General features: G+C 56.7%; 1 protein-coding gene across 1 annotated transcript in view; it reads right to left on the bottom strand.

Annotated features, from left to right (window-relative positions):
• Positions 1–23,623, bottom strand: part of RIMBP2 (RIMS binding protein 2) — a 142,618-nt gene that overhangs the window by 17,092 nt on the left and 101,903 nt on the right. Inside the window, 5 exon segments of the mRNA XM_047828669.1 lie at positions 2,558–2,675; positions 7,454–7,612; positions 12,797–12,940; positions 14,121–14,582; positions 16,831–16,982. Of these exon segments, the coding sequence (XP_047684625.1) occupies positions 2,558–2,675; positions 7,454–7,612; positions 12,797–12,940; positions 14,121–14,582; positions 16,831–16,982 (1,035 nt within the window).

Here is a 23,623-nt window from a genome sequence, read left to right as displayed (position 1 = left end):
GGGTGAGACCCGGCCCTCCCTGCCTGAGACCAGCAGCCTTCACCGGTAACGTCCGCGGTCATTTGTACAGGGGAAGAGGGAGTCGTGAGTTAAACATACTTCACGCCGTCTCATTTTCTCCTCGCCGGGAAACCCGTGGAAAAGGCATCTCTGTTCTACAGGGCCAAGCTTCATAGGTTCATTTTCAATTGTTCCTCTCTGCACACAGAGAGAACGTGCTGTGTTTCCTCGTTCTGGGAGCTTGGCAGCCAGGACAGCCGAGGAAATGGGAAAACCTGGAGAGGCCACAGACTCCTAGAACGGGATCCTCGCCAGGAGAAGGGGCACCCTCCGGGTACGCGGGTAAATACAAACACCAAACAGGAGAAAGCCAGAAGCCGGGCCCAGGGAAATCCACCCGTAGAGTCACCGATCCGTGTCCTGAGGCCCCCCTCACGCTGACTGTGAGATCGACACTACAGCTGTAGCTCCCCAACTTGTCTTTTTACATCAGGAGGGGCGCTGTTTCCTTCATTTTGGAAAACGCAGATAATACGAAAAGGTACAGTATTTTAATTCAATGGTGAGTGCATTGCTTCTTAAAAATGTGTTGGGGAAACGTATGGTCTGTAGACTTAGGGTCCCCTGGAAAAGACCACACAGATGCTTCTGGAGTAGAGCAGACCCCTAAAGTAACAACTGATATTTGCACAAGAAAAATGGAAGAGGACCTGGGGGGAAAGTCTCCCGGCGCGTCACTGACCACTAGCTCCCGAGGGTCACTGGCAGCTTCCGAGCGCACGACACTTCTGTCCTTTGAGAGCATACTAGGCGTTTCTGTGTGTGTGTGAACATACCACGTGCATGACACCAATCGTGCTTTTACGTGGTTTCTTGCATCGCTACACGGTAAGAAGTCAGGTACAATTAAAGCAATGAATCACAAGTTTATGCAGCGCTTTTTTGAGTTACGTTATCAAGAGCTTTTGTCGTTAAAACGTTAGCGTTACTCTTTCCGTGAACGTCAGTAGCGTCTTACTGAGATCAAGACACGCGTGCAGCCCTTTCGATCCTTTACCGGAAGACACAGCCACTCAACGGCCCATCCCGGGGAGAGCGTCCGCTGGCCCGACTCGGACGCACTGATGTTTCCCCTGTGCGCCACCCCCACCCCCACCCCGCCCCCGGCAGTCCACGGCCACGGGCAGACGTTCCCTCCCTGTCCCAGGGGACCGGGGCCAGAGGACACCCCACGCCAGCACCCACAACACGCACGCTCCCACCCCGGGAACAGCAGCGGCTCCGTGACAAGCCTCGCCGTGCTCTCCATGCATCCGGTCGCAGCCCAGTGAAGACCCGGACACCCAGAACCGCAGAGAAGAGCAGAGTCTGGGCGTGCGTCTGGCCCAGGCCTGCCTCGTTTCCACAGACGGCCCGTCAGTCCCCCACAAGCCGCTCACACGCCAGGAGAACCCCGCTGGGCTCGGAAACGGATACGGGGGATGACGCGCAGATTGCGGGAGAGACCAGCGTCTCCCAAGTCCGACTGCGCATCTGCTTATCTTCCAGTTAACGGAAAAGACCCTATCCCGTGAAATTGTTGCCAATAGATAAAAACATCCTGAGGCTGTGAAGGTGGAAGGGGAAACGTTTTTTTCCCTGCTAGAGGATCTGTTTTGTGTTATGACGTCTGTCTGTCTTTCCAGCTGCTGTGACGGAAAGGACAGTCTAGTCAATGTCAGCGGTTTGGCCGCGATTAGGGCCGTGTGTGCGGGCGTCTAGAGGCCCCTAACTCGTCTCCTGGAGCCCTGAATTGCCAGGCCGAGGGGTCTCATTCTCTTCTACCCGTCCCCAGTCCCGCCTGCTTTGTTTCCCACGCGTGCGTGCGTTTTCACGAAAGGCTGGCTGGTTTGGGCTGATGACCCTGGCGGACACCTTCCCATCCGACCGCCCGCCACGTCCCCCTGGCCCAGCGGGTCGGTCACAGGGACGAAAATGACGGATGTCAGCAAGACTGGCTCAATCCCAAAAAGGAATGGAAAGAACGGACACGGGGTGCCAGACGGGGACCCGCGAGCAGGGAGGTGACCGGATGGGGGAGGGCGGCACATGCTCCGAGGACACATTTGGGCCTCCTGGCGTCTCTGTCACTTTGGGTCCCGGCTGCCAAAGCGTGTTGTGCACGCGGACAACTCTCCGTCACTCGGGGCTTATTTCTGTGTTTGGAGACTGGCCGCCATCCCCGCTCCCGTGCCGCTCTGACCACGCGCATGTCCCGCGGGCAGGGACACGGAAGGCAGTGCACTGCGACCTCTCCGGGGCTCATGCCGTCCGGCCGCTCCGGGAAAACATAAATAAAGATCGGCAGGGAGAAGACACACCTAAGAAGCCAATATGGTACTTGGTTTTATCTATCCTGTGCTTTCTGCCTTCTTTTTGCCATAAGCAATGGAGAGTTTTCTGCGTGTGGTTGAAATGCTATTTCTCGTAAGTTTTTAAACGTGTTTAGATCAAGGACTAAGCAGCCATGTGCTCTGTGCTCGGAAGAAAGAGAAAGGTGTCAACCAGGCCCACTAACCGATGGATGGGACCATCACTGGCCGCGACCTCTGAGGGCCAGCACTGCCGTGGGGGAACCTCCGGCCCGCGTGATCCGCCCTGTCGGCCCGTCCTGCAGACACCGGGTTTCCTAAAATCTAAAGACAAAACAACGGAGTCATAAGTCTTGCCAGCCTTGGGGGACACAAGAACTAAGTCAGCCAAATCAAGTCAACTTAGAAGCGGAAGCTCTAAAGGCAACTAAACTTAGCTTTTAACTGAAAGGTTAGCTGAATAACCTGGAAGAGAAACAGGTTGCTCACCCCAGGCGCCCCGTCTTCCAGACCAGAGTCCCTTTGCGACACACTCACGGGGGTGGGGGCAAGAGGGGACTCCTCGGGAGGCACCGTTTCCTGCGGCTACCGCTGCGGAAGCCGGAATCTTGGAACCAAAGCGAGAGGGGCTGACACAGGCACCTGATGCCCCTGGCACCGCTGCCCGCCCACGACCCTTGCCTGGTCCCAGAACCGCCCACCGCCGGCAGCGATCACGGAGGCGGGGAGATGACTGCATTTCCAAACATCCCGCCTGGACCGCGCTGTACGTGAGGTTACCAAAAACTCAAAGACAGAAGTTTCTGCGCATTATCGGCCGTGAAACTCACGGCAACGTCCTGGCCCTAATCCGAAGGCGCCAATCAATTTTCAGCGCTGACTCGGATGGTTCTCCTTTATGGACGGGTTCACTCCTAATTTGCACTAAAGGTCAGAATCATACGAGAGAGTCACAGCGAAACCTCCAGCTCACTGGGAAGTAATTTGAGTCAGGAAGTTCTCAGGGACACGGGGCATGAACGGTGGTGAGGGAGTCCCAGGAATTAGGCGGCTTGTGACAAGCAGGGGCAGGTAGTGGGGGGCTGCGGGTGGCAGGTGACTCAGCGGGGTACGGATCGGCGCCCTCTGGTGGACACACCGCGACTGCACGGGCTCAGACCGGAGGCCCGGCGCCCGGCCGCGTCTCGCCCTTGTTTTCATGGAAAAGTTCAGCGTGACAGGAGCAGATGTGCTGAAAAGAGGGCACAATATAGACATGAACGAAGCCTTGAATGAGCCCCTACTCTCCACAGCCCACTTGCAAGCCTGGAACACAAGGCAGGGGGTGCGTCTACAGCAGATGATGGAAAACCCATTCTGCAAACTGGACACAGGCAAGAAAGGGGGAGGAAACAAAACAAAAACAAAACCACTTTGGAAACAATATACAGAAATGGATCTCTTCGATAACTGCTTTTTTTCCCCCCCCCCCAGTTATGGATAAAGACCAAAACACAACACCAACCAAACGCCAAAAGCATCAGTAAGGACCGCCGGTGGTGGTCACCAACAGGTCCCTGGGGTTCGTTTTGGAAAAAAAAAAAAAAAAGTGTTGCCAAACTTTTGGATCATCACAGTTCAGCTAACCCTTAATTAAAATTTAGATTCAGTTGCCCTTGAATTAAAGCAGCCATACTCATCGCTGATTCTGTGGGGTGGGGGTGGGGGAGGGGGTCAGTATTCGACAGCAAAGTAAAGGGATCGTCAGCGTGGGCAAAGACCAGGAAGCAATGGGACGGAAATCAAAATGCATGGAAACCAAAGCCAGCCAGCAGAGGGGCTCCCCAGGGATGGCTACCAAAATAAATCGACCGGGGGAGAGAATGGAAATGGATTGGCCTGGCAAGCGGACGTGAGCAGGAAGCGTACTTCACACACCAAGGGGCCTTCTGCGGGCCCGGGACGCGGCTGCGCCTGGCGGCCAGTGGCCCTACTGCCGGGCACTTTTACGCTTTTCTTGCAGACGTCCCGCGAGCCTTGGTGAGCCAGGGGCTCCTCCCAGCCAGACCTCCTGGGGGTGGCTCTCTCTGGGCTCGGGGGGGCGCCATCGCTCCTGAGGGCGTCACCGGGGACCGCCTGCTCCCCAAAGTCCTCCTCGATGCTGCTCTGCCGGGTCAGCGTCCGTCGCCGGGCCAGCAGAGGCCTCAGGCTCCTCCTACAGCGACAGTGCCCGGGGCCTGGGCTGCACTTGGCCGCGTTCCGGAAGCTGAAGTGCAGCTCCTCCTCGTCGCTCCCACAGTCCAGGCCACTGTCCGGGCTCCTGCTGGCCGAGCGGCCGAACCGGCAGCCTCTGTCTTCCGGCACGAAGTCCTCGGCGTGGGGGCCGACCCCGGGGCCCCTGGGTTTTGCCGGGAGCCAGGACGCCGGGGGGGCCTCGTCCCCGCTGCGGGCGCGGGCCCTGGCCCTGGCGGAGTACCCTAAGCCCTGCTTGTGCAAGAACCACAGCTGCTCCCCGTCCTCGGCTACTTCGGGGATACTGAACAGCCCCTTACTGTGGTAGGTCTGCTGGGGGTGGTCGGGGCGCTCCGGGAAGACCCCTTCAGTGCGGCTACTCTGAAAGCACTCCTTAAAGGGTGGTGTGTTAACGCGGGGTGTGACCGAAGTGACATGGGGGAAGGAAAGAAAATAGACAGGATTAGTCTCAGACGCGGTGAGGGGCAAGCATGCGTGCACTCGGGGGCGAAAGGCATGCTCTGGCCCGGTTCTGGAAAGAGAACAGAAGGTTAACGGACGGTGCCTGGAGCGGGGCCGGCGGGAGGCGCGCTCTGAGTGGAGTGGAGGCCGCATGTGTGGGGGGCGGTGGGCGATCAGCCGGAGGTCTGGGCGGGCCTGAACTCGGAAGTGGCAGTCGGTGCGGGGAGGCGGTCCCCACGGCGCCCCCCCTCCTCTACAGCTAAACGCCTGTGGGACGGCGGGACCTCGGCCCTTGGGCGCATCCTGGCTGGGGCAGTGTGGCTGCACAGCCCTGTTCCACCAGTGTCTGCAGAGGACCTGGTGGGCCTGGCCGTCTGGATCCTGGCCCCTGGCGCGGGAGCCGCGTTCCGCTCCCCCCCCCCCCCCCCCCCGGGTCTCAGGCCCAGCCTGCCTGCACAGCGCCACCCAGGAAGCTGCCCCACGCCAGAGGTGACCTGGCCACTGCGAGCCCACAGGTCACACACATTTCTGTCCTCAGGGGCATCCTCGAGCCCATCCTCCACACCCACTGAGCCCACCCAGACAGCTCCTCCTTCCGGAGGCCCTCCCTGCCCCTGCAGGCAAGGCCTTTCCTCCGGGACCCCCACCTGGGGCTCCACAAGCTGGGGGCCCTGGCGCATTTCCCCGGCGCTGTGGCTGGAGCTCACTGCTTGCAGGGAGGGCCTGGGCAGCGCGCCCTTGCCCTGGACCCAACCTCTCCCCTTTGCTGACCTGACGCCAGAGTCTGTTTGGGAGCAGGGGTCTAACCGGGGCTTCCAAAGCGAGGCTGCCTTGGGGGAAGCTGGCCTAGCGACAGGGAACTGTGCCGAGGTGGGAAGCAGAGCCCAACCATGCCAGACTTGGTGGGACTTTCTAGAGAACTGCAAGTCCACACCAGCCTGTGAAATCTCCTGACTTAAAAACCTGTAAGAGTGCCATGGGCACAACAAAGTAAGTGAGGCTGTGGCCGCCACAGGCCAGCTCTGCCCTCTGCCAGCTAGCTCCCAGGCAGACAGGGGATGGAGGGGGGGGGGCACTGGGCCATCAGTTTCCTAGGAACTTGTCGCTCTCCAAGCCTCCCTCTGCTTCTTTACTAAACTCTTTGCAGAAAGTGCCATCCCAGGGGCTTTCTCATCCAAAGGAGAAGCATCCTGGAAAAACGGATACAGGCTTCGCCCAGCCCAGCCACAGACACCTGCAGGCAGCTCTGGGGCCAAGCAGGGGGAGTCTCGGTGTGGGGGGGGGGGGGGTCTGGGGGGAGTCAGGCTGGAGCAGGGGGCAGCCTGGGGCCTGCCTCCCTCAAGGAAGGCTGCTGAGAGTCCGCTGGCCAGTGTTGCCTTGGGAGCTGGCAAGAGGCTCGGGGGGAGCCACCAGGACCGCCGGGAGCTGCAACCATGCAGGATTTGCATGCGCATCTGGCATGTTCTTTGGTGACAGAGGATCTCCAAGGCTCTGCCGGGGCCTTTGCTGGGAGAACATCTGAGTCTTGTCTATGCAAGCGGGCACTGAGCTGGCAGCCAGCACCGGATGTTGCCTTCTATCCACCACTCAAAATGCCTGGCTGCGTGTCCTAGAGGAGTTCGGTGGTGGGGTGTGCTATCCCCCAGCAGAACGTTCCTCTCCGTGGCCTTTTCCAATTGCAAACCCCACAGGGGTCCCAGCAGCCGGGCGGCCCTTTATCTCCCCCGGGGTTGGGAACGGCCGCACTGCTGGCTCGGCCTGGCGCAGGGCCTGGTGCAGAGGCGGGCGGCTCGTGCCCCGGGACGCGGTCAGGGTACGGGGACGCGCACGGGGACAGGCCTCCTACTGGGCTCTCCGGAGGCCTCAAGCTCATGTTCCGTGAAGGTGACCCCCATCCAGCCTGTCACTGGCGGCCGCACTGGAGGTGGGAGCCAAGGACGCGGGGCTCTGGGGGTGTCTGAGAAGGGGCCTGTGTGCGGAGCCCGTGTGGCCCCTGCTGCCCCGCCCTCCTCTGGCCGCCATGCCCCGTGGAGCATCGCGCTCCCCAGCTTCCTCCTTTCCCGGAAAATCTGCAAAACCTCCGCTGGCTCTGCTCATCCCCAGCCCTTGTCTGACTCAGACACCGGTGTCCCGGCTGCTGGCTCTGCGGTCAGCACTCAGGGCCGGGCCGGGCGTCTTCCCTGTGCCGTTTTCCTATCCCACTCCATTCCCCGTACCGAGTCGTGCACCCCCAGGGGTGAAACATGCTCTGGAGCTCCTCCTCCCGGGCTTTTGGGGCGAGCCTGGGACAGGAGACCGGAGGAGTGCCTGAACATGAGCTCAGCACCAAGGAAGAAGCCGATCGAAACGGCAGGGCGCGGCCCCGGCGGAGGGACAGGGAAAGGGGGCCCCAGGCCGCACGGAGGGAGCCGGTGACCCGGGCCACTGACCTTGAGGGCGTTGTGGGATGTGCCGCCAGGCCGCCTCCTGCCCCCGTCCTCCAGCTGCGTCTCGGAGCAGAGCTCCTCCTCGTCCTCCTCCATGATGTCGGACAGGTCGGAGCCCCGGCTACTCTCCGTGTGGTACTCGTCTCCGTGGCAGCAGTGCGGCTGGGGGCCGAGAGCAGGGGACACCGTGGGGCCCCCGGAATCGGGGCCCCCGGGCTGTGCTGCCACCCTTTTCCTGCCCTGCAGCCTTGGGAGCCCCCGATTCGTGCGTGTGCGTGTGCGTGCACGTGTGTGTGCATATGCGTGTGTGCGTGTGGCTCCCGTCGGCAGTGACAAGGGCCTGCACGTGTCCATCCCATCAAGCGCAGGGAGCCAGGAGGACAGGGAGACGGCCCGGGGCTGCCCGCTCGGAGCCCGGTGGGAACAGGCGCAGACCCTTGCCGGCTCAGGCGGCCGCAGGGCTAGGGCACGCGGTGTGTGCAGGGCGGAGGGCAGTGGGAAGCGGGCGTGTACACACCATATAAAGGCACTGAAGGCTCTTACAAATATCATGTGGTCTAACACGCGCACCGTGGGGCGTCTGGAGAACAGCCCAGCCTGGGCAGGCAGTGGACTCCCCCGCCATGGGCTGTGTTCACCCTGCGCCCAGCTTGGGGGCCGCGTGAACGGTTTCACAGGAAAGCCTCCTTGCGGGTTTGGTAACATGCAAACAGAAACACAAAGAGCCCGGCCAGGAGCTCAGCTGCAGTTCAGCGCCACGTCCTCACTCACGGAGCGTCCGTCACCGACACCCCCAGCACTGACAGCAAAACAGACTGCAACCCCCCGAAACTGAACGCCCTGACGAGCTCAGATTTACGAACGCGCCCTGCTTTCGCTAGATGGCGGTAAGAAAGGTTTCTTTATTTTCCTGGTGGGCGACAAGACAAATGCATTTCATCGCATCCTGCGACACACTTATTAAAAACACTCCCGCTTCCGATTACTACCCGAGATAAAAACATGCAAGCACTTCCAGCCACATTAAGCTCGTGGCCTAAGGTTTTGCCTGCATCGGCGGGGAGCAGTGGCCGGGAAGGTTCTCGGCCTGAGCCTCTGTCACCTCGGGGCTTGAGCTGTTCCAGCTGTCATTCTTTCAGTCAGGCACCAAGGAGAAGACGTACAATGAATGGCTTTAAACACACAGGGACCAGGCTGATTTTAAGGAGGTCTTCCCCCAGGTGTACAGAAAGTGCCCTCCTACACGAGAACGGTCTCATCGGATTCCAACCCCGTGATGAACGAGTTAACTCGGGATGGAAGCAGGTGTCTACTGCTCGCCAGGGACATCGTTGGTGGGAATCCTATTCCTCTCTCGGTGCTGGGCACATGATGCCCAGTGAGATGTATCAGGGAGTGACTTTTCTCCCAGTTAAGAGAAAAGTGCCTGCCCAATATATAAATCAATTAACCGCGAACATAAGCAAACTTATCGACAGGAATACTGTAATTGCAAGGGACTGTAATACTCCACTTACAACAATGGACAGATCATCTAGGCAGAAAATCAACGAAGAAACACTGGTCCTGGGGGCGCCCGGGTGGCTTGGTCGGTTAAGCGTCTGACTTAGGCTCACGTCATGATCGCATGGGTTCATGGGTTCGAGCCCCACGTCGGGCTCTGTGCTGACAGCTCAGAGCCTGGAACCTGCTTCGGATTCTGTATCTCCCTCTCTCTCTGCCCCTCCCCTAATTCCCACTCTGTCTCTCTCTTTATATCTCAAAAATAAATATTAAAAAAAAAATTGCCCTGAATGATACACTGGACCAGACGTTCTTGACAGATATATTCAGAACTTTTCATCCAAAAGCAGCAGAATACACATTCTTTTTGAGTGCACATGGAACATTCTCCAAGACAGATCACACACTGGGCCACGAAACAGCCCTCAATAAATATAAAAGAACTGAAATCATACCATGCATAGTTTCGGATCACAATGCTATGAAACTTGAAATCAACCACACACAAAAAAATTCTGGAAAACCTCCAAATACGTGGAGGTTAAGGAACATCCTACTAAAGAACGAATGGGTCAACCAGGAAATTGAAGAAATTAAAAAATATATGGAAGCAAATGAAAATGAAAACATGACAGTCCAAACCCTTTGGGATGCAGTGAAGGCAGTCCTAAGAGGAAAATACACTGCAATCCAGGCCTATCTCCAGAAGCAACAAAAATCCCAAATACAAAACCTAACCACACAACCACAGGAACTAGAGGCAGAACAGCAAAGAAATCCCAAGGCCATCAGCAGAAGAGAAATAATAAAGATTAGAGCAGAAATAACCAATACAGAATCCAAAACAACAACAACAACAACAACAAAAAACCAGTAGAACAGATCAATGAATCTAAGACCTGGTTTTTTTGAAAAAATAAACAAAACTGATAAACCCCTAGCTAGACTTCTCAAAAAGAAAAGGGAGACACCCCAAATAGATAAAATCACGAATGAAAGAAGGAGAGATCACAACCAACACCACAGAAATACAGATGACTCTCAGAAAATACTATAAAAAAATTATATGCCAACATGGGCAACCTGGAAGAAATGGACAAATTCCTAAGCACCCACAGACTTCCAAAACTCAAACAGGAAGAAACAGAAAATTTGAAGAGACCCATAACCAGCGAAGAAATTGAATCAGTTATCAAAAATCTCCCAACACGTAGGGGCGCCTGGGTGGCGCAGTCGGTTAAGCGTCCGACTTCAGCCAGGTCACGATCTCGCGGTCTGTGAGTTCGAGCCCCGCGTCGGGCTCTGGGCTGATGGCTCGGAGCCTGGAGCCTGTTTCCGACTCTGTGTCTCCCTCTCTCTCTGCCCCTCCCCTGTTCATGCTCTGTCTCTCTCTGTCCCAAAAATAAATAAACGTTGAAAAAAAAAATTAAAAAAAAAAAAAATCTCCCAACACGTAAGAGCCCAGGACCAGATGGCTTCCCTGAGGAACTCTACCAGACATTTAAAGCAGAGTTAATACCTATCCTTCTCTCAAGCTGTTCCAAAAAGTAGAAATGGAAGGAAAACTTCCAGACTCATTCTACGAAGCCAGCGTTACCTTGATTCCCAAACCAGACACAGACCCCACCACACAGAAGGAGAACTACAGGCCAGTATCTCTGATGAATATGGATGTGAAAACTCTCAACAACATAAACAGTACATTAAAAGAATTATTCACCATGATCAAGTGGGATTCATCCCGGGATGCAGGGCAGGTTCAATATTCGCACATCAATGTGATCCATCACATTAGTAGAAGAGAGGATCAGAACCATATGGTCCCGTCAGCAGATGCAGAAAAAGCATTTGACAAAATACAGCATCCTTTCTTGATGAAAACCCTCAAGAAAGTCGGGATAGAAGGAATATACTTAAACACCATAGAAGCCATTTACGAAAAGCCCACAGCGGCTATCGTCGTCAACGGGGAACAACGGAGAGCTCTCCCCGAGATCAGGGACACGACAGGGATGTCTCCTCTCACCCCTGTTGCTTAACATAGTGTTGGAAGTGCCAGCCTCAGCAATCAGGCAACAAAACGAAACCAAAGGCACCCAAATTGGCAAAGAGGAAGTCAAACTTTCACTTTTCCCAGACGACATGATACCCTCAGTGGAAAACTCGAAAGACTCCACCAAAAAGCTGCTTCCGCAAAGTCACAGGATATAAAATTAACGTACAGAGATCGGCTGCACCTCTACACACCAGTAACGAATCGGCAGAGAAATCAAGGAACTGGTCCCACTTACAACTGCACCACACGCAACGGAATGCCACTCGACAATGAGAAAGAATGAAATCCTGCCATCTGCAACAACGTGGATGGAACTGGAAGGTATTATGCTGAGTGAAATAAGTCAGCCAGAGAAGGACAGATGTATGTTCTCACTGATACGTGAAATTTAAGAAACTTAACAGAGGACCATGTAGGAAGGGAAGGAAGAAAACCAGTTACAAACTGAAGGGGAGTCGAGCCACAAGAGACTCTGAAATCAGAGACTCAGAGAACAAGTCTGAAACAAGAGACTCAGAGAACAAACTGAGAGTTGATGGGAGGTTGGGGTGGGGGGAGACAGGAAAATGGGTGATGGGCATTAAGGAAGGCACTTGCTGGGAAGAGCACTGGGTGTTGTATGTAAGTGACGCATCATGGGAATCTACTTCCGAAGCCAAGAGCACACTGTATACGCTGTATGTTAGCTAACTTGGCAATAAATTACGTCAAAAAAAAGAGACAGAGAGAAAGTGTCTGAAAAGAAAGCCCCCTTCTTTTTTCTCCCTTCCTTCCTTCCTCCCTCCCTCCCTGGGGGGCTGCCACATGAGGGTGTGATTATCGGAGCCATGGCAGCCACTATGGAACCACGAGAGGAAGGTCAAAAGCATCGAAGCCTGAGAAGCCAGAGCCCAGGCGCACCTGGAAGGCTGAATCAACCTTCCTCCTGCGTGGGCTTCCTATTCCTGTATGGCTGTATGGTGGGCTAATGAAGTGTCTTCATCCCCTCTGTCACCGTTAGCTGGGTGTCCTGTTTCTCGTGTTAACACCGAGGCAAGCGGAATTCTTTTAACCTTGCAGACAAAGAACCCCGACGGCTGGAGACGCTGGGGAACTTGCCTGTGGAGCTACCGCCAGCCAGGCAGGGCCAGGATGTGACCCCAAGTGTGTGAGTCCAACATCGCCCCCGAGGCCGTGACACTGCCCTGCCCTGTGTGTGCCGTGGGTGGCGGATGACCTGCGGTGTCTTCACGCCCTGACCCCCCCCCCCCCCCCCCCCGCCCACTGCAGGGCCTGACACCAATCAAGGACGCTTCCGTTAGAGCGCACACGTCCAGAAACTGCAGCCAAAACCCACACTGGATGCACCTGCCGCCCAAGAGGCTGATCTGGACGTTGTGTGCGCCGGGGGTGGGATGCAGACCCTTGAATTTCTGGTTCCCCCCGATGCCTGGCACATGGCAGATACACAACAAACATTTTTCCCATTAGTGACAGTGAATAAACAAATGGTAGGTTTTGCCCAACTTGACCAGGTGGTTGTCTGTGGCTTTACCTGGGCCACAAAACCACCCCCATGACCAGACGCCAGGACAGGGCAGTCGGGGAGTGTGGAAGCCTTCTGGAACCATCCCCAGGGGAGGTCACAACCGCACGGGCACCGTTACATCTAAAGCTCCCAAACCGACCGAGTGCCGTAACCGGGCCGGGTGCCTCCTCCTCCCCCGGGGACGGGGATGGCCCTGGCCCTGCAGAGGCCAGGGCACTGAGGCTAGGGGAGGCCGGCGGGGACCCCAGTCCACGCGTACCTGCTTGCCAAGCTCTGAGCCTCTCAGGAAGTCGTCCACCGAGGCGCCCCTCCTCTTGACGTCCGGGGAGCCGTAGCCATCCTCCTCGTCTGAGTTTACATACAGACTGCCACCCCTCTCCAGGAAGATGCTCCTTTTCTCTAACTTGGAAGGACAAGGAAAGAAGCGGTCGGGAGGGCTGCAGAGGGGAAGGGGGCCTCCGGGCTCCCACGTCTCCTGGGCTCGGCCCTTCCTTGGCCCAGCCCCCTGTCCCCCTGGGGACCACCACAAGCAGGGGCCTGCGTCAAGCGGCCCAGCGCTGGCCCCTGGGCTTGGGCAGGTTTTCCGGTGCGCTGCCCCGCTCCCTTACCAGAACCACTTCCAGTCTTGGCTGGTAACCTACAGAAACCAGCGGAAAGTTCTCTCTCCATGTGTCCCATTTGCCTGGCTCTCTTGATCCGAGTAACTAACGTTTTCTTGAAAAACGAGATTCAGACATTTGCTTTCTCTCCACGCCTTCCAAAAAGCGAGCTGGCCAGGGAACCAGCAGCCCCAGTCTCTGGCTCCCGCCTGCTGTCGGGGACCCTCCCCGGGGGTCTTAGAGCTGCGGGATGTGCGGCTGCCGTCCAGGAGAGCAGAGGGGCACCTGTTCACCTGCCAGGCCCTCCCTGCCCACAAAGCCTCGCCAAAAGCACCTGACATTCCGGGCCTGGGCTTCTGCTTTGTGAGACTCCGCACAGGGCGGGGGGCCCCCCGGTCAGTGTGCGTATTCAGGACCGTTCTCGTCACAAGTCACAAATTAATGTTGAACTCTTTTTTTAGGTATTCCAGGCCCATACTGAATCAACTAGGAGATGTCACATAAAGGCCTGGATTTGTGGTGTTTCAGACGACACTGAAGGCTGTCACTGAACCCCTCATCCCTGCTGGCTGTTCTGAATGTCCCTGTGTCTCTCAGCTCTGACCTTCAGGGTCTGCACCCTTCCGGAGGTGCCCTGACCTGGTCCCCAGCCCGGAGGCAGGCTGGCCAGCCCTGGGGACATCCCGGAAGTGGGGGCTCCCCAGCACTGGCACAGATCTCTCCATCCGGCAGCTCAGAGAGGGCGCCGTCAGGGGTCAGGCTCCTGGAGACCCTACAGGCTGGACAGGCAGAGTGGAGGGGGACACTGACCACCATGGTCCCTGTGCCAGAGCCCTGACCACAGGCCGCAGCAGACATGCCGGGCACCCCAGGAGACCGATACACCCGAGGAAGGGATGGGGTTCTGTCCCTGGCAGGGAGGGGGGCATGGCTCCCAGCCGGGCCGAGGGACAGTGGGACCAGGGAGACGACACCCAGCCTTACCCGGCTGCTCTCGGCCACTCTCTGCGCGGCTTCCCGGGCCATGGCCTTGGCGACGGAGGTGGAGACCGGGGTGCCCTGCGGCTGCGGCAGGATCCGGCTGGGCGAGGGCGACCGCCGCCCGGGGCCCGAGCCCTGCATGCTGGGTGGCTCCAGCATGTGCCCGTGGGCGGGGGCCGGTGCCCGGCTCTGCTCCCAGGCCTCATCCACCATGATGTGGGGACCCGGGTGTTCCTCTTTGGTATCAGGGGCTCCGGCACTTGCTAATGGCTTCGGTGTGGGAGCAGTTCTCGGGTAGGGGGTTGGAGGCACCAGGAGGTCAGGGGGAATGGCAGCGAAGGCAGAGTCCACGGACTCGCCCTGTGCAGAAAGGGTCCGCACGGTCACGGCCTTGGCTTCCAGGCTCCGCAGCCGCACCAGCTCCACGGCCGCGCTGTCCGCCACGGGGGAGATGACCTCAGCCACCTGTGCACAGAGAGTGCCGGTCACAGGCTGCCCGCGTCCCCCCCAGCTTGTCCCCCTGCACCCTGACCAGCGCGAGACAGCCTCTCGTGCCCAGGGACTGGGGCCCATCTGTGCCCAGCTAGACACACTGCCCGGCCTGGAGATCAAATGGGCCTTACAGAGGGGACCAGGCAGGAGTCAGGCTCCTGGACTGGGGGCTGGGGACTTCTACAAACCCTGCACCTGCCAGCTGTTGGAGGTTTCCAGGGCACAAACTAGGGCCACACTTTTTCCTTCCGTGTCCGGCACCAATCAGATACAGATGCAGGGGCCCCAGAGGCGTGAGAACACTCAGTGTAAACCAGGAAAGCCGGGTTGGGGGAGGGGGCCAGGCAAAGGCCACAATGGACCTCCTGCTGCCTGAGAGGGAGGAGGCTCCTCTTATGCACATAGCCTGCCTGTGGGCTTCCCCACAGAAGTGGAGCAGAAGGGGGTCCTGGAGAAGGAGGGGAAGGAAGGGAGCAGAGGAGGTCCTGAGGGAGGAGGAGGGACAGAGGGGAAGAGGAGGAACAGAGGGGAGTCCTGGGGAGGAGGAGCAGAGAGGAGGAGGGAGTAAGGGGAGGAGCAGAGGTGAGTCCTAGGGGAGGAGGGGAGCAGAGGGAGTCCTGGGGGAGGAGGGGAGCAGAGGGGGTCCTGGGGGAGGAGGGGAGCAGAGGGGAGTCCTGGGGAGGAGGAGCAGAGAGGAGGGAGTAAGGGGAGGAGCAGAGGTGAGTCCTAGGGGAGGAGGGGAGCAGAGGGAGTCCTGCGGGAGGAGGGGAGCAGAGGGGAGTCCTGGGGAGGAGGAGAGCAGAGGGAAGTCCTGGGGAGGAGGGGAGCAGAGAGGAGTCCTGGGGGAGGAGGGGAGCAGAGGGGAGTCCAGGGGAGGAGGAGAGCAGAGGGGAGTCCTGGGGGAGGAGGGGAGCAGAGGGGAGTCCTGGGGAGGAGGAGAGCAGAGGGGAGTCCTGGGGGAGGAGGGGAGCAGAGGGGAGTCCAGGGGAGGAGGAGAGCAGAGGGGAGTCCTGGGGGAGGAGGGGAGCAGAGGGGAGTCCAGGGGAGGAGGAGAGCAGAGGGGAGTCCTGGGGGAGGAGGGGAGCAGAGGGGAGTCCAGGGGAGGAGGAGAGCAGAGGGGAGTCCTGGGGGAGGAGGGGAGCAGAGGGGAGTCTAGGGGAGGAGGGGAGCAGAGGCGAGTCCTGGGGGAGGAGAGGAGCAGAGGGGAGTCTGGGGGAGGAGAGGAGCAGAGGGGAGTCCTGGGGGAGGAGGGGAGCAGAAGGAAATCCTGGGGGAGGAGGGGAGCAGAGGGGAGTCCAGGGGAGGAGGAGAGCAGAGGGGAGTCTGGGGGAGGAGAGGAGCAGAGGGGAGTCTGGGGGAGGAGGGGAGCAGAAAGAAATCCTGGGGGAGGAGGGGAGCAGAGGGGAGTCCTGGGGAGGAGGAGAGCAGAGGGGAGTCCTGGGGGAGGAGAGGAGCAGAGGGGAGTCTGGGGGAGGAGGAGAGCAGAGGGGAGTCCTGGGGGAGGAGGGGAGCAGAGGGGAGTCCAGGGGAGGAGGAGAGCAGAGGGGAGTCCTGGGGGAGGAGGGGAGCAGAGGGGAGTCCAGGGGAGGAGGGGAACAGAGGGGAGTCCTGGGGAGGAGGGTGCAGGGGAGCATACCGCCTGCAGGTGGCAGTGTTTAAGGACAAGGCAGGCCGATCTCAGAGAGGAGCCTGCACTTGCTAGGTCACCCTGGGTCCTCGGGGGAACAGCAGGATGGACAGAAGCTTCCCAAGCCTCCCCCAAGGCAGCCACGTCTGTGTCATGGGCCAGGACAGAGTTGGGCCTCGTGTGTTGAGGTGCAGCTGTCTTGCTCAGTGCTCCCAAGGAGGGCTCCCCTTGGCCGCTGGTACCACCTTGTGGAGTTTGTGAGCCCATCGGTGGTGGGGGGGGGGGGTGCTGATTTTGTGGAGACGGAGAAGTGAGTTTTCGGCACTGAGGCGAGTTGCAAGAACCGCCCATGGCAGGGCAAACATTGTGGGAGGCGGGCAAAGAAGATTCTGGAAAGGGGGAAGGACAGGAGAGAAGGGGGCTGGCGGTGTTCTGTGGGGGGCCGTGGGCACCCCTCTGGGTGCTGTTTAGGAACTGCTGGTGGTCCTGGGGGTGGAGGAGAGAGGGGAGAGGGAGGGCGCCCCCCAGTGCTCACCCCTCCAGGAGCAGGTGCGGGCAGGCCCCGCCCCCACGCGCCACCCAACCAGAACTCACCCTCTGCCCTTTTGCGTACACGCCGTAGCCGGTCACGTTCGCCCCGTTGGACAGCCCGGCAGTCGTCAGGGCGGGTGGCTTCCAGGAGACCTGGACGGTTGCTGAGGTGGGCCCAGCGTGGACGGTGACATCTTGGGGGGGCGCCGGAGGGCCTGGGGGCACAGAAGGCAGCACTTTCAGGGCACGGCCCTCTGGCAGGTGGGCGGCTGCTCTGCCCACTGCTCTCACCTGGGAGGACAGCGCCGGGCCAGGTCGCCAGGGCAGGAGGTGAGGGTGAGGAAAGGCAGAGGCAGCGGGAGGGCGGAAGCTCCCAGCGTGCACCGCGGCTCTGCCGCTCACCTGGACGCTGATCCGCCCTCCGGGGCCACCTGCGCCCTGCTCCCAGCCCACCAGGTGGATGCAATTACCCGCCACAGGATCGGCTCCGGTCGCGCTAGGAGAGACCCGCGTTTGGGAGACGAAGGCGATCCCTCCCTCTCTCCCTGCCCCTCTCCCTGCTTCCCCCTCTCCTTCCTCTCTCTGTCCATCAGACTAGACAGGATGCAGGCGTGGGCCACGTATCTTGCCACCCCAGGGAGGGGACAGAGCTGAGCGACAAGACACGGGTGCGAGGACACCATCTGAACCTGAGAGCCCAGCTGTGCACACAGGTGCACCAGTGGGCAGCTCGTGTCGTGCCTCAGCCGGTCTGGATGTGCCCACTGGTCTTGAGCAGCCGGTTCAAGCCACATGGAGGCAGTGGCCGTGTCCCCGGTCCTTCTGGCGGCTCCTGGTGACAACAGGATCGCCAGTGCTGCCTGTCACCCACGGGTGACCTCCTTTCCCGTGGGTCTGGTGCCAACCCCCCACCACACATCTTCCCGTTGGGACGCGCATGGCATTTCACTTGGAAGGGAATGTATTTATAACTTCCAGGAGGAAGGTCTTGAGCCCCACACGCCTTGCTACCGTCCCCCCAAGGCATGAATTTCCGGGTGGGAGGGCACCAGCTGTCCGGCGAGGCTCCTCCGTGAGCCACACGTTCTTCCACTCGCCACGGGGTGCTCACACAGGCCTCGGGTGGCCGCGCGCACCCACTCTGCACACGAGGCGATCAAGGTTCAAGAGAAGTCGCTCAGCCATCAAGTGTGGGAGGCGGGGCTCACACCCACACCTGCCCACGGCCCACTTGCAAGGGCAGCTTCGAGTCCACTGTCAAACACCCGCCGTGAGGAAGGTCCTCCCGCTGTCTTCGCAGCCTGGCCAGGAGGGAAGTTCTACCCGGACAGCTACCAAAGGAAGGCGTGCCGAGGGCCTGACCAGAGAGCAGACGTCCTCTCCTCTGTGCTCCCCCATCCACTCACCGCTCGGCACTGACTTGGCTCCTCCTGGATGCCAGACCTGTCGCTTTATAACCACATCCTCCTAGAAATGCAAACGAGCCAGAGGCAGGACGGACAGGACGGGGAGCAGATCAGAGGGCACCGGAGCCTGCCCGCCCGGGTTCAAGTCCCACATCCGCCAATTACTGGCGTGGGACCTTGGACGACTGCTCGCCCTTCCTGTCTTTATTTAGTCACCGTATCTAAAAACAGACGCAAGACAGCACCTACCGGCAACAACGGCTACGTACTCACTAGAACATCGTCGTCACGTTACTATTCTGCCTCTGCTCAGACAGCTACACTCAGCTTCCAAACTCCCCTCTCGGTAAGACGTGGCCATGTGACAGACTTCCGCACAGCAGCCCGCCAAAGACTCCCCAGGTGAACCTTCAAGGCCTTGCCCCTTGTGGTGGTCTGAGAAGGAGATGACCCCCGGGGGCAACCTTAGAGGCCACGTGCTGGAAAGGGTGAGGCCACGGGATGGACGTGCCCGGGTCCCCAGACGGCCGCTGGAACAGAGCTGCCCACCAGGGACGTGTGCGTCGGATCGACTCGGGCGCAAGCCTCTGAGAAATCACAGTTTCTAACATACAATAAACGATCAGTATCACCAAGCTCACCAAGCTGTGCGACGAAGAGAACTAAGATGTACGTACAGTGCTCATAAGAGCACACGGGCTCGGAGTAAGTGCCATCTGTATGCTTACTGTTGTTACCGGTCGTTTCAACTTGACCCCAAGGGCACGATACTCCTCCCCCTCCCATAAAAGACACTGAAATCCCCACCTTCTATATCAGAAGTGGAAGGCCACTCTGGAGGGAACAGTCCTTTGGGTGGGAATCACCTGTTTCAGTGGCTGCTGGTAGTTGGATGGTGTCTGACCAGGCTCCGGGGATTTCGCGGGGAGGAGTCTGTTCTCAGTCTCCAAGGGTGACTGTTCCTTCTCAAGCACTGCTAATCGCATCAACCGTGAGTGCCGTCTGTCTCCCTCCCCTGTGATCGGTCACCATCGCGGACTCACCCCCAGAGCATGGGACACATCGCGGGGGCTCTCATCCACTCACAGCTCACTGGCTGCCAGGGCTCTCGGGAACACCGTGGGGCACCACTTCCCCGAGTCTCCCCAACACTGTCCTCGTGACCTGGTTGCGTTCACAAGATGAAAGGAATCAGCGGTTCTCGTCAGAGCCGGATTGCTCTCCTTTGTTGCAAAGAACACCCAGCAGGGAGAGAAGCAGCCCATGCCTCATGGCGGAGAGAAGACTCTCAACCCATTTCAAAATGCTTCCGGTGAACACGCCCTACGCAGTTCATCCTGCGCTACGGGGTAGAGAGGGCGGACACCGTGTGGTCTGCACCTTTTAAGACGGGAAACACATAGCAAATCCCACACGTAACCAGATTCCTTCTCATTCTCCCCTAGGGCACTGCCCAGCTAGCTCGTGTGAGAGACAGAGTCCAAGCAGAAAGTGGCAGGCGGTCTTGCTAGGGCGTGGAACTGGAGGCTGGCCTCCAGTGATGGCAGAGATGACAGAAATCGAGAAGAGAAATCCCGGAAAGTGAAGATGCAATGCAACAGGATCCCCAACCTCTGTGAGCCCATTCCCCTCGCGCTATTTACGCAGTTGACTCCTAAGTCGTGCCTGTGCAGGGCAGACAAGGATGCAAGCAACATACAGGAAAGGAAACAGCCAGACGGCTGCAGAGTTCAGTCGTGATTCTGAGGGCTGCCTGGCGCTGAGACGAGGGATTTGGGGTTCAAGTCCCGCCAAGTTAGAGGAGCCTGCGTTTTCCACTGGAGACACGGAAGGTCCAAATCATAGAAGCCGGGGTCATACATCAGGATGGAGGGCTGCATTCTAAAGGCAAAAATGAAACACACCCACCCAAATAAAGCTAAAACAAGCATATATGAGACGTAGATACGTCACGAGTAATATAACTGTCTGCAAGGATACACCTCAACACCCTCCAGAGGTGCTGTTATAGCTGTTACTGAGAAAGGTAACAGAATTCAGTCTCCACCGTGCATAATGTACACTGTCCAACACACAATGAAAGTCACCAGATGTGGAAAGAAATGAGCGAATATGTGACTGAGAGAAAAAACAGTCCATAGACACAGGCCCATATGTGACTCAGGTGTTAGAATTAGCAAAGACTTTAAAACAATTATTACAAACAGGTTAAAAATGGATAGGTAAAGATGAATGGGATAGGCTAAGAGATGGGAATCCCCAGAGTGATAAGAAAATTAAAAAAAAAAAAAAAGAACCAAATGAAAATCCTAGAACTGAAAACTCCAATGGCCAAAATAAAAATTTCATTTAATGGTCTTAACAGCAGACTGGACACTGCAAAAGACAGATCTAATAAAGTTGAAGATATTATCATAGAAATTATCCTAACTGAAACACAATGAGGAAAATGATTTAAAAAATTAACAGGAGTTCATACATCTGTATGACATTAGCAAGCAATTTGACTCATATACAATTAGGTTCTCAGAAGGGAAAGACAGAATACGGTAGAAAAAATGTGGAGATCTAAAATTTGAAATTTGCAGAAAAACTACCACCAATACCACCCTTAGATCAAGGATTGTCAGTAAATTTCAAAAAAGACAAAGAGAAAAATCTTGAAAGCAGTCAGGGAATGAATGGGACAATAGAAAACTCAGCTGACTCCTTGCAGAAATAGGGAAGGCCAAGAGAAAAGGAATGACATTTCCAAAGTCCTGAAATTTAAAAAAAGGCTAGAATTCTATAACCAGAGAAAAAATTATCTTTAAATAAATGTGAAATAATGAGGATTTTTTTTTTTTTTTTTACCTAAGCAAAAGAATTCTGCAAGAGATGCTAAAGGAAACTGTTCAGGGCTAAAAGGAAATCATAACAGATGGAAATGTGGACCAAAAAGGGATATAACATTATCATAACACAATAAAACATATGATAAAATATATAAAAGCAATAGTGAAAATGAAGGTGCATAAATGGAATTATACACTGGTACTATTCTTCCCTTATAAATAACGTTATGCTATTAACGTAAACTAATTCTTAATGAGCTAAATAGGCATGTGTTACTCCCTACATCAATCTCTAAAACAAGAATATAAAGAGTTATAACAACAACAAAAAAAAAAGTCAGCAGAGGAGAAAATGGAATAGAAAAAAACTCTCAGTGGATCCCCACCCCACCCCCCACCCCCCCCGCCCCCCCGCCCCCATACACAAAAGCAGGGAAAGATGAAGAAAAAAACCAGACAGGACAAATGAAACATAAAGAACAAATGGCAGACTTAAAGTCATATCAATCATTGTACTAAACGTGAAGGAACTAAAGATTCCAATTAAAAGGCAGAGACTGTCATATTGTTATAACACCAAGACCCAATCACAGACCATTTGCAAGAGACATACAAAAAATAAAAATACAAAGAATTTGAAAGGTTAGGAAGAGATATAACATGCAAATACTAAGCATGGAAAAGCTGGTAGTCCTATGAGTATCAGACAAAACAGACTTCAAGACAAAAACTAATTATCAGAGACAAAGAGGTGCATTTCATTACGAGAAAGGGGTAAATTCATCATGAAAAACTAACAATTTTAAATTTGTATGTGCCAGGGCGCCTGGGTGGCTCAGTCGGTGAAGCGTCCGACTTCAGCTCAGGTCATGATCTCATGGTTCGTGGGTTCAGGCCCTGCGTCGGGCTCTGTGTTGACAGCTCAGAGCCTGGAGCCTGCTTTGGATTCTGTGTCTCCCTCTGTCTTCCCCTCCCTGGGTCACACTCTGTCTCTCTCTCTCTCTCTCAAAAATAAATAAACATTAAAAAAAAAACATTAAAAACAATTTTACAAAAACGTGTATGTGCCTACTAATGGAGCTCCACAATATATAAAGCTAAAATGAGAACACTGAAGAAGAAATTAGACACACAGACAATAACTCTCAATGACCGGATAGACCAAGCAGACAAAACCCAGGAAGGATATGAGGAATTTATAAGTTCTATCGATAGGTCTCTCATGGCCCATCTGGGAAGCAGCCTGCCCTTCCTGCAGCGATGGGGGACTCTGCATGCAGGCTCCTGGTCACAATCTGCTTTGAATCTTGGAGGCTGCAAATACCAAGCCAGCCCCAGCAGGCAGGGGGACAGGATAGCTCTGGAGAAATGCCAGCCCCTCTGTCCTCACTCAAGTATGCAGTTCACCTGGCACTGGAGGGTGGGGGTCACGCAGGGCAATGTTTGGCCCAGGCTGGAGGGAGGAAGTCAGGCCGCTCCCAGTGAGCAGGCCTGGCCTCTTCAAGGGCCACAGGACCCTGGCGCTGCCAGCTGGGAATGATGTGCCTTGTTTGTCTAGGCCCTGCTGGGTCCCGTAGCTGCCAGAGTCCTTTTGAGGAAAAGCCGTATGCAGTGTTGCAAACCCTAAAGATAATCTCAAATTCTGATCTGAAACCTGCCGGTGAACGCCAGCTTTAAATTCCACACCGAGAATTTAGGTATCACAACGGCTACCACTGAAAACGTTTCCTGCCCCAAACCATTCACATGGCTGGTGTTGTCCCAAAGCACACACATTGCCCATCCCGCTGCTGATAACTGTCCCTGGGACATGCAGGGACAGTTGCAATCCCGCCTGCGAGATCCGGTATTGGCTTGCTCGGGACCCACGAGATCTGTCTCTTGGGGTGTGAGTGGCTTCTCGTAAAGGAGGGACTCTGGAACTCGTGATGTGCCAGCCTTTCTGCGGAGCGGTCGCTCTATCCAGACCAGAGTTTTCTGAGGGCTTGCGCCGCAGCCTGTAGCTAACACCCGTCTTCAGAAACCCCATTAACTCGTTCAGGGTCACCAGTGTTCCCTTGACCACCTGGCTCTGGCACTTTGGAAGTCGATTAAGCTATCAGGCCTCATTGTTCTTAAGGGCAATGGCCAAGAGGGGACACCGGTCTGGGATCTGCCTCGGTGCTCACTTCTACCTCCAGTGGGGGCTCAAATCCTCGCCTCCAGACCCCGAATCTGCCGGTGCCTCGGTCTCAGACCTCCAGCCTCCAGAGTTGTGAGGCCAGACCGTCCGCTGCGTGAGCCCTCAGGCTTACGGACGAAGATATCGGTGACGGGGAGTTAAGCTGCGGCACACGACTCGCGCTCACGCCCCACCTGGACCCCGTCCTCTCCATCGCACCCTGGGCTTCTCTAGAAGCCTTCCGGGGGGACCAACGCGTGTGCCCCCTCGTCCCTCCTGAGCCCCCACGGAGCCCTGAGCTTGGCGTGTCTTGTTTCTTGTGCCCCCAGCACTGACCCACAACCTCACGGTAGGCTTCAGGGGAAAGAGGGGTCCTTGTTATCCCAGTTTTCATGACCGACGCCGGTGGCCGGGCAGGGAATCGAGTCAGCACGGAAGACAAAGGCGCTGACCCT

This window comes from Prionailurus viverrinus, chromosome D3 (assembly GCF_022837055.1).
Source record: "Prionailurus viverrinus isolate Anna chromosome D3, UM_Priviv_1.0, whole genome shotgun sequence".
Lineage (NCBI taxonomy): Eukaryota > Metazoa > Chordata > Mammalia > Carnivora > Felidae > Prionailurus > Prionailurus viverrinus.
Note: the sequence above shows the minus strand (reverse complement) of the source record. Positions and strands in the feature narration are given on the sequence as shown.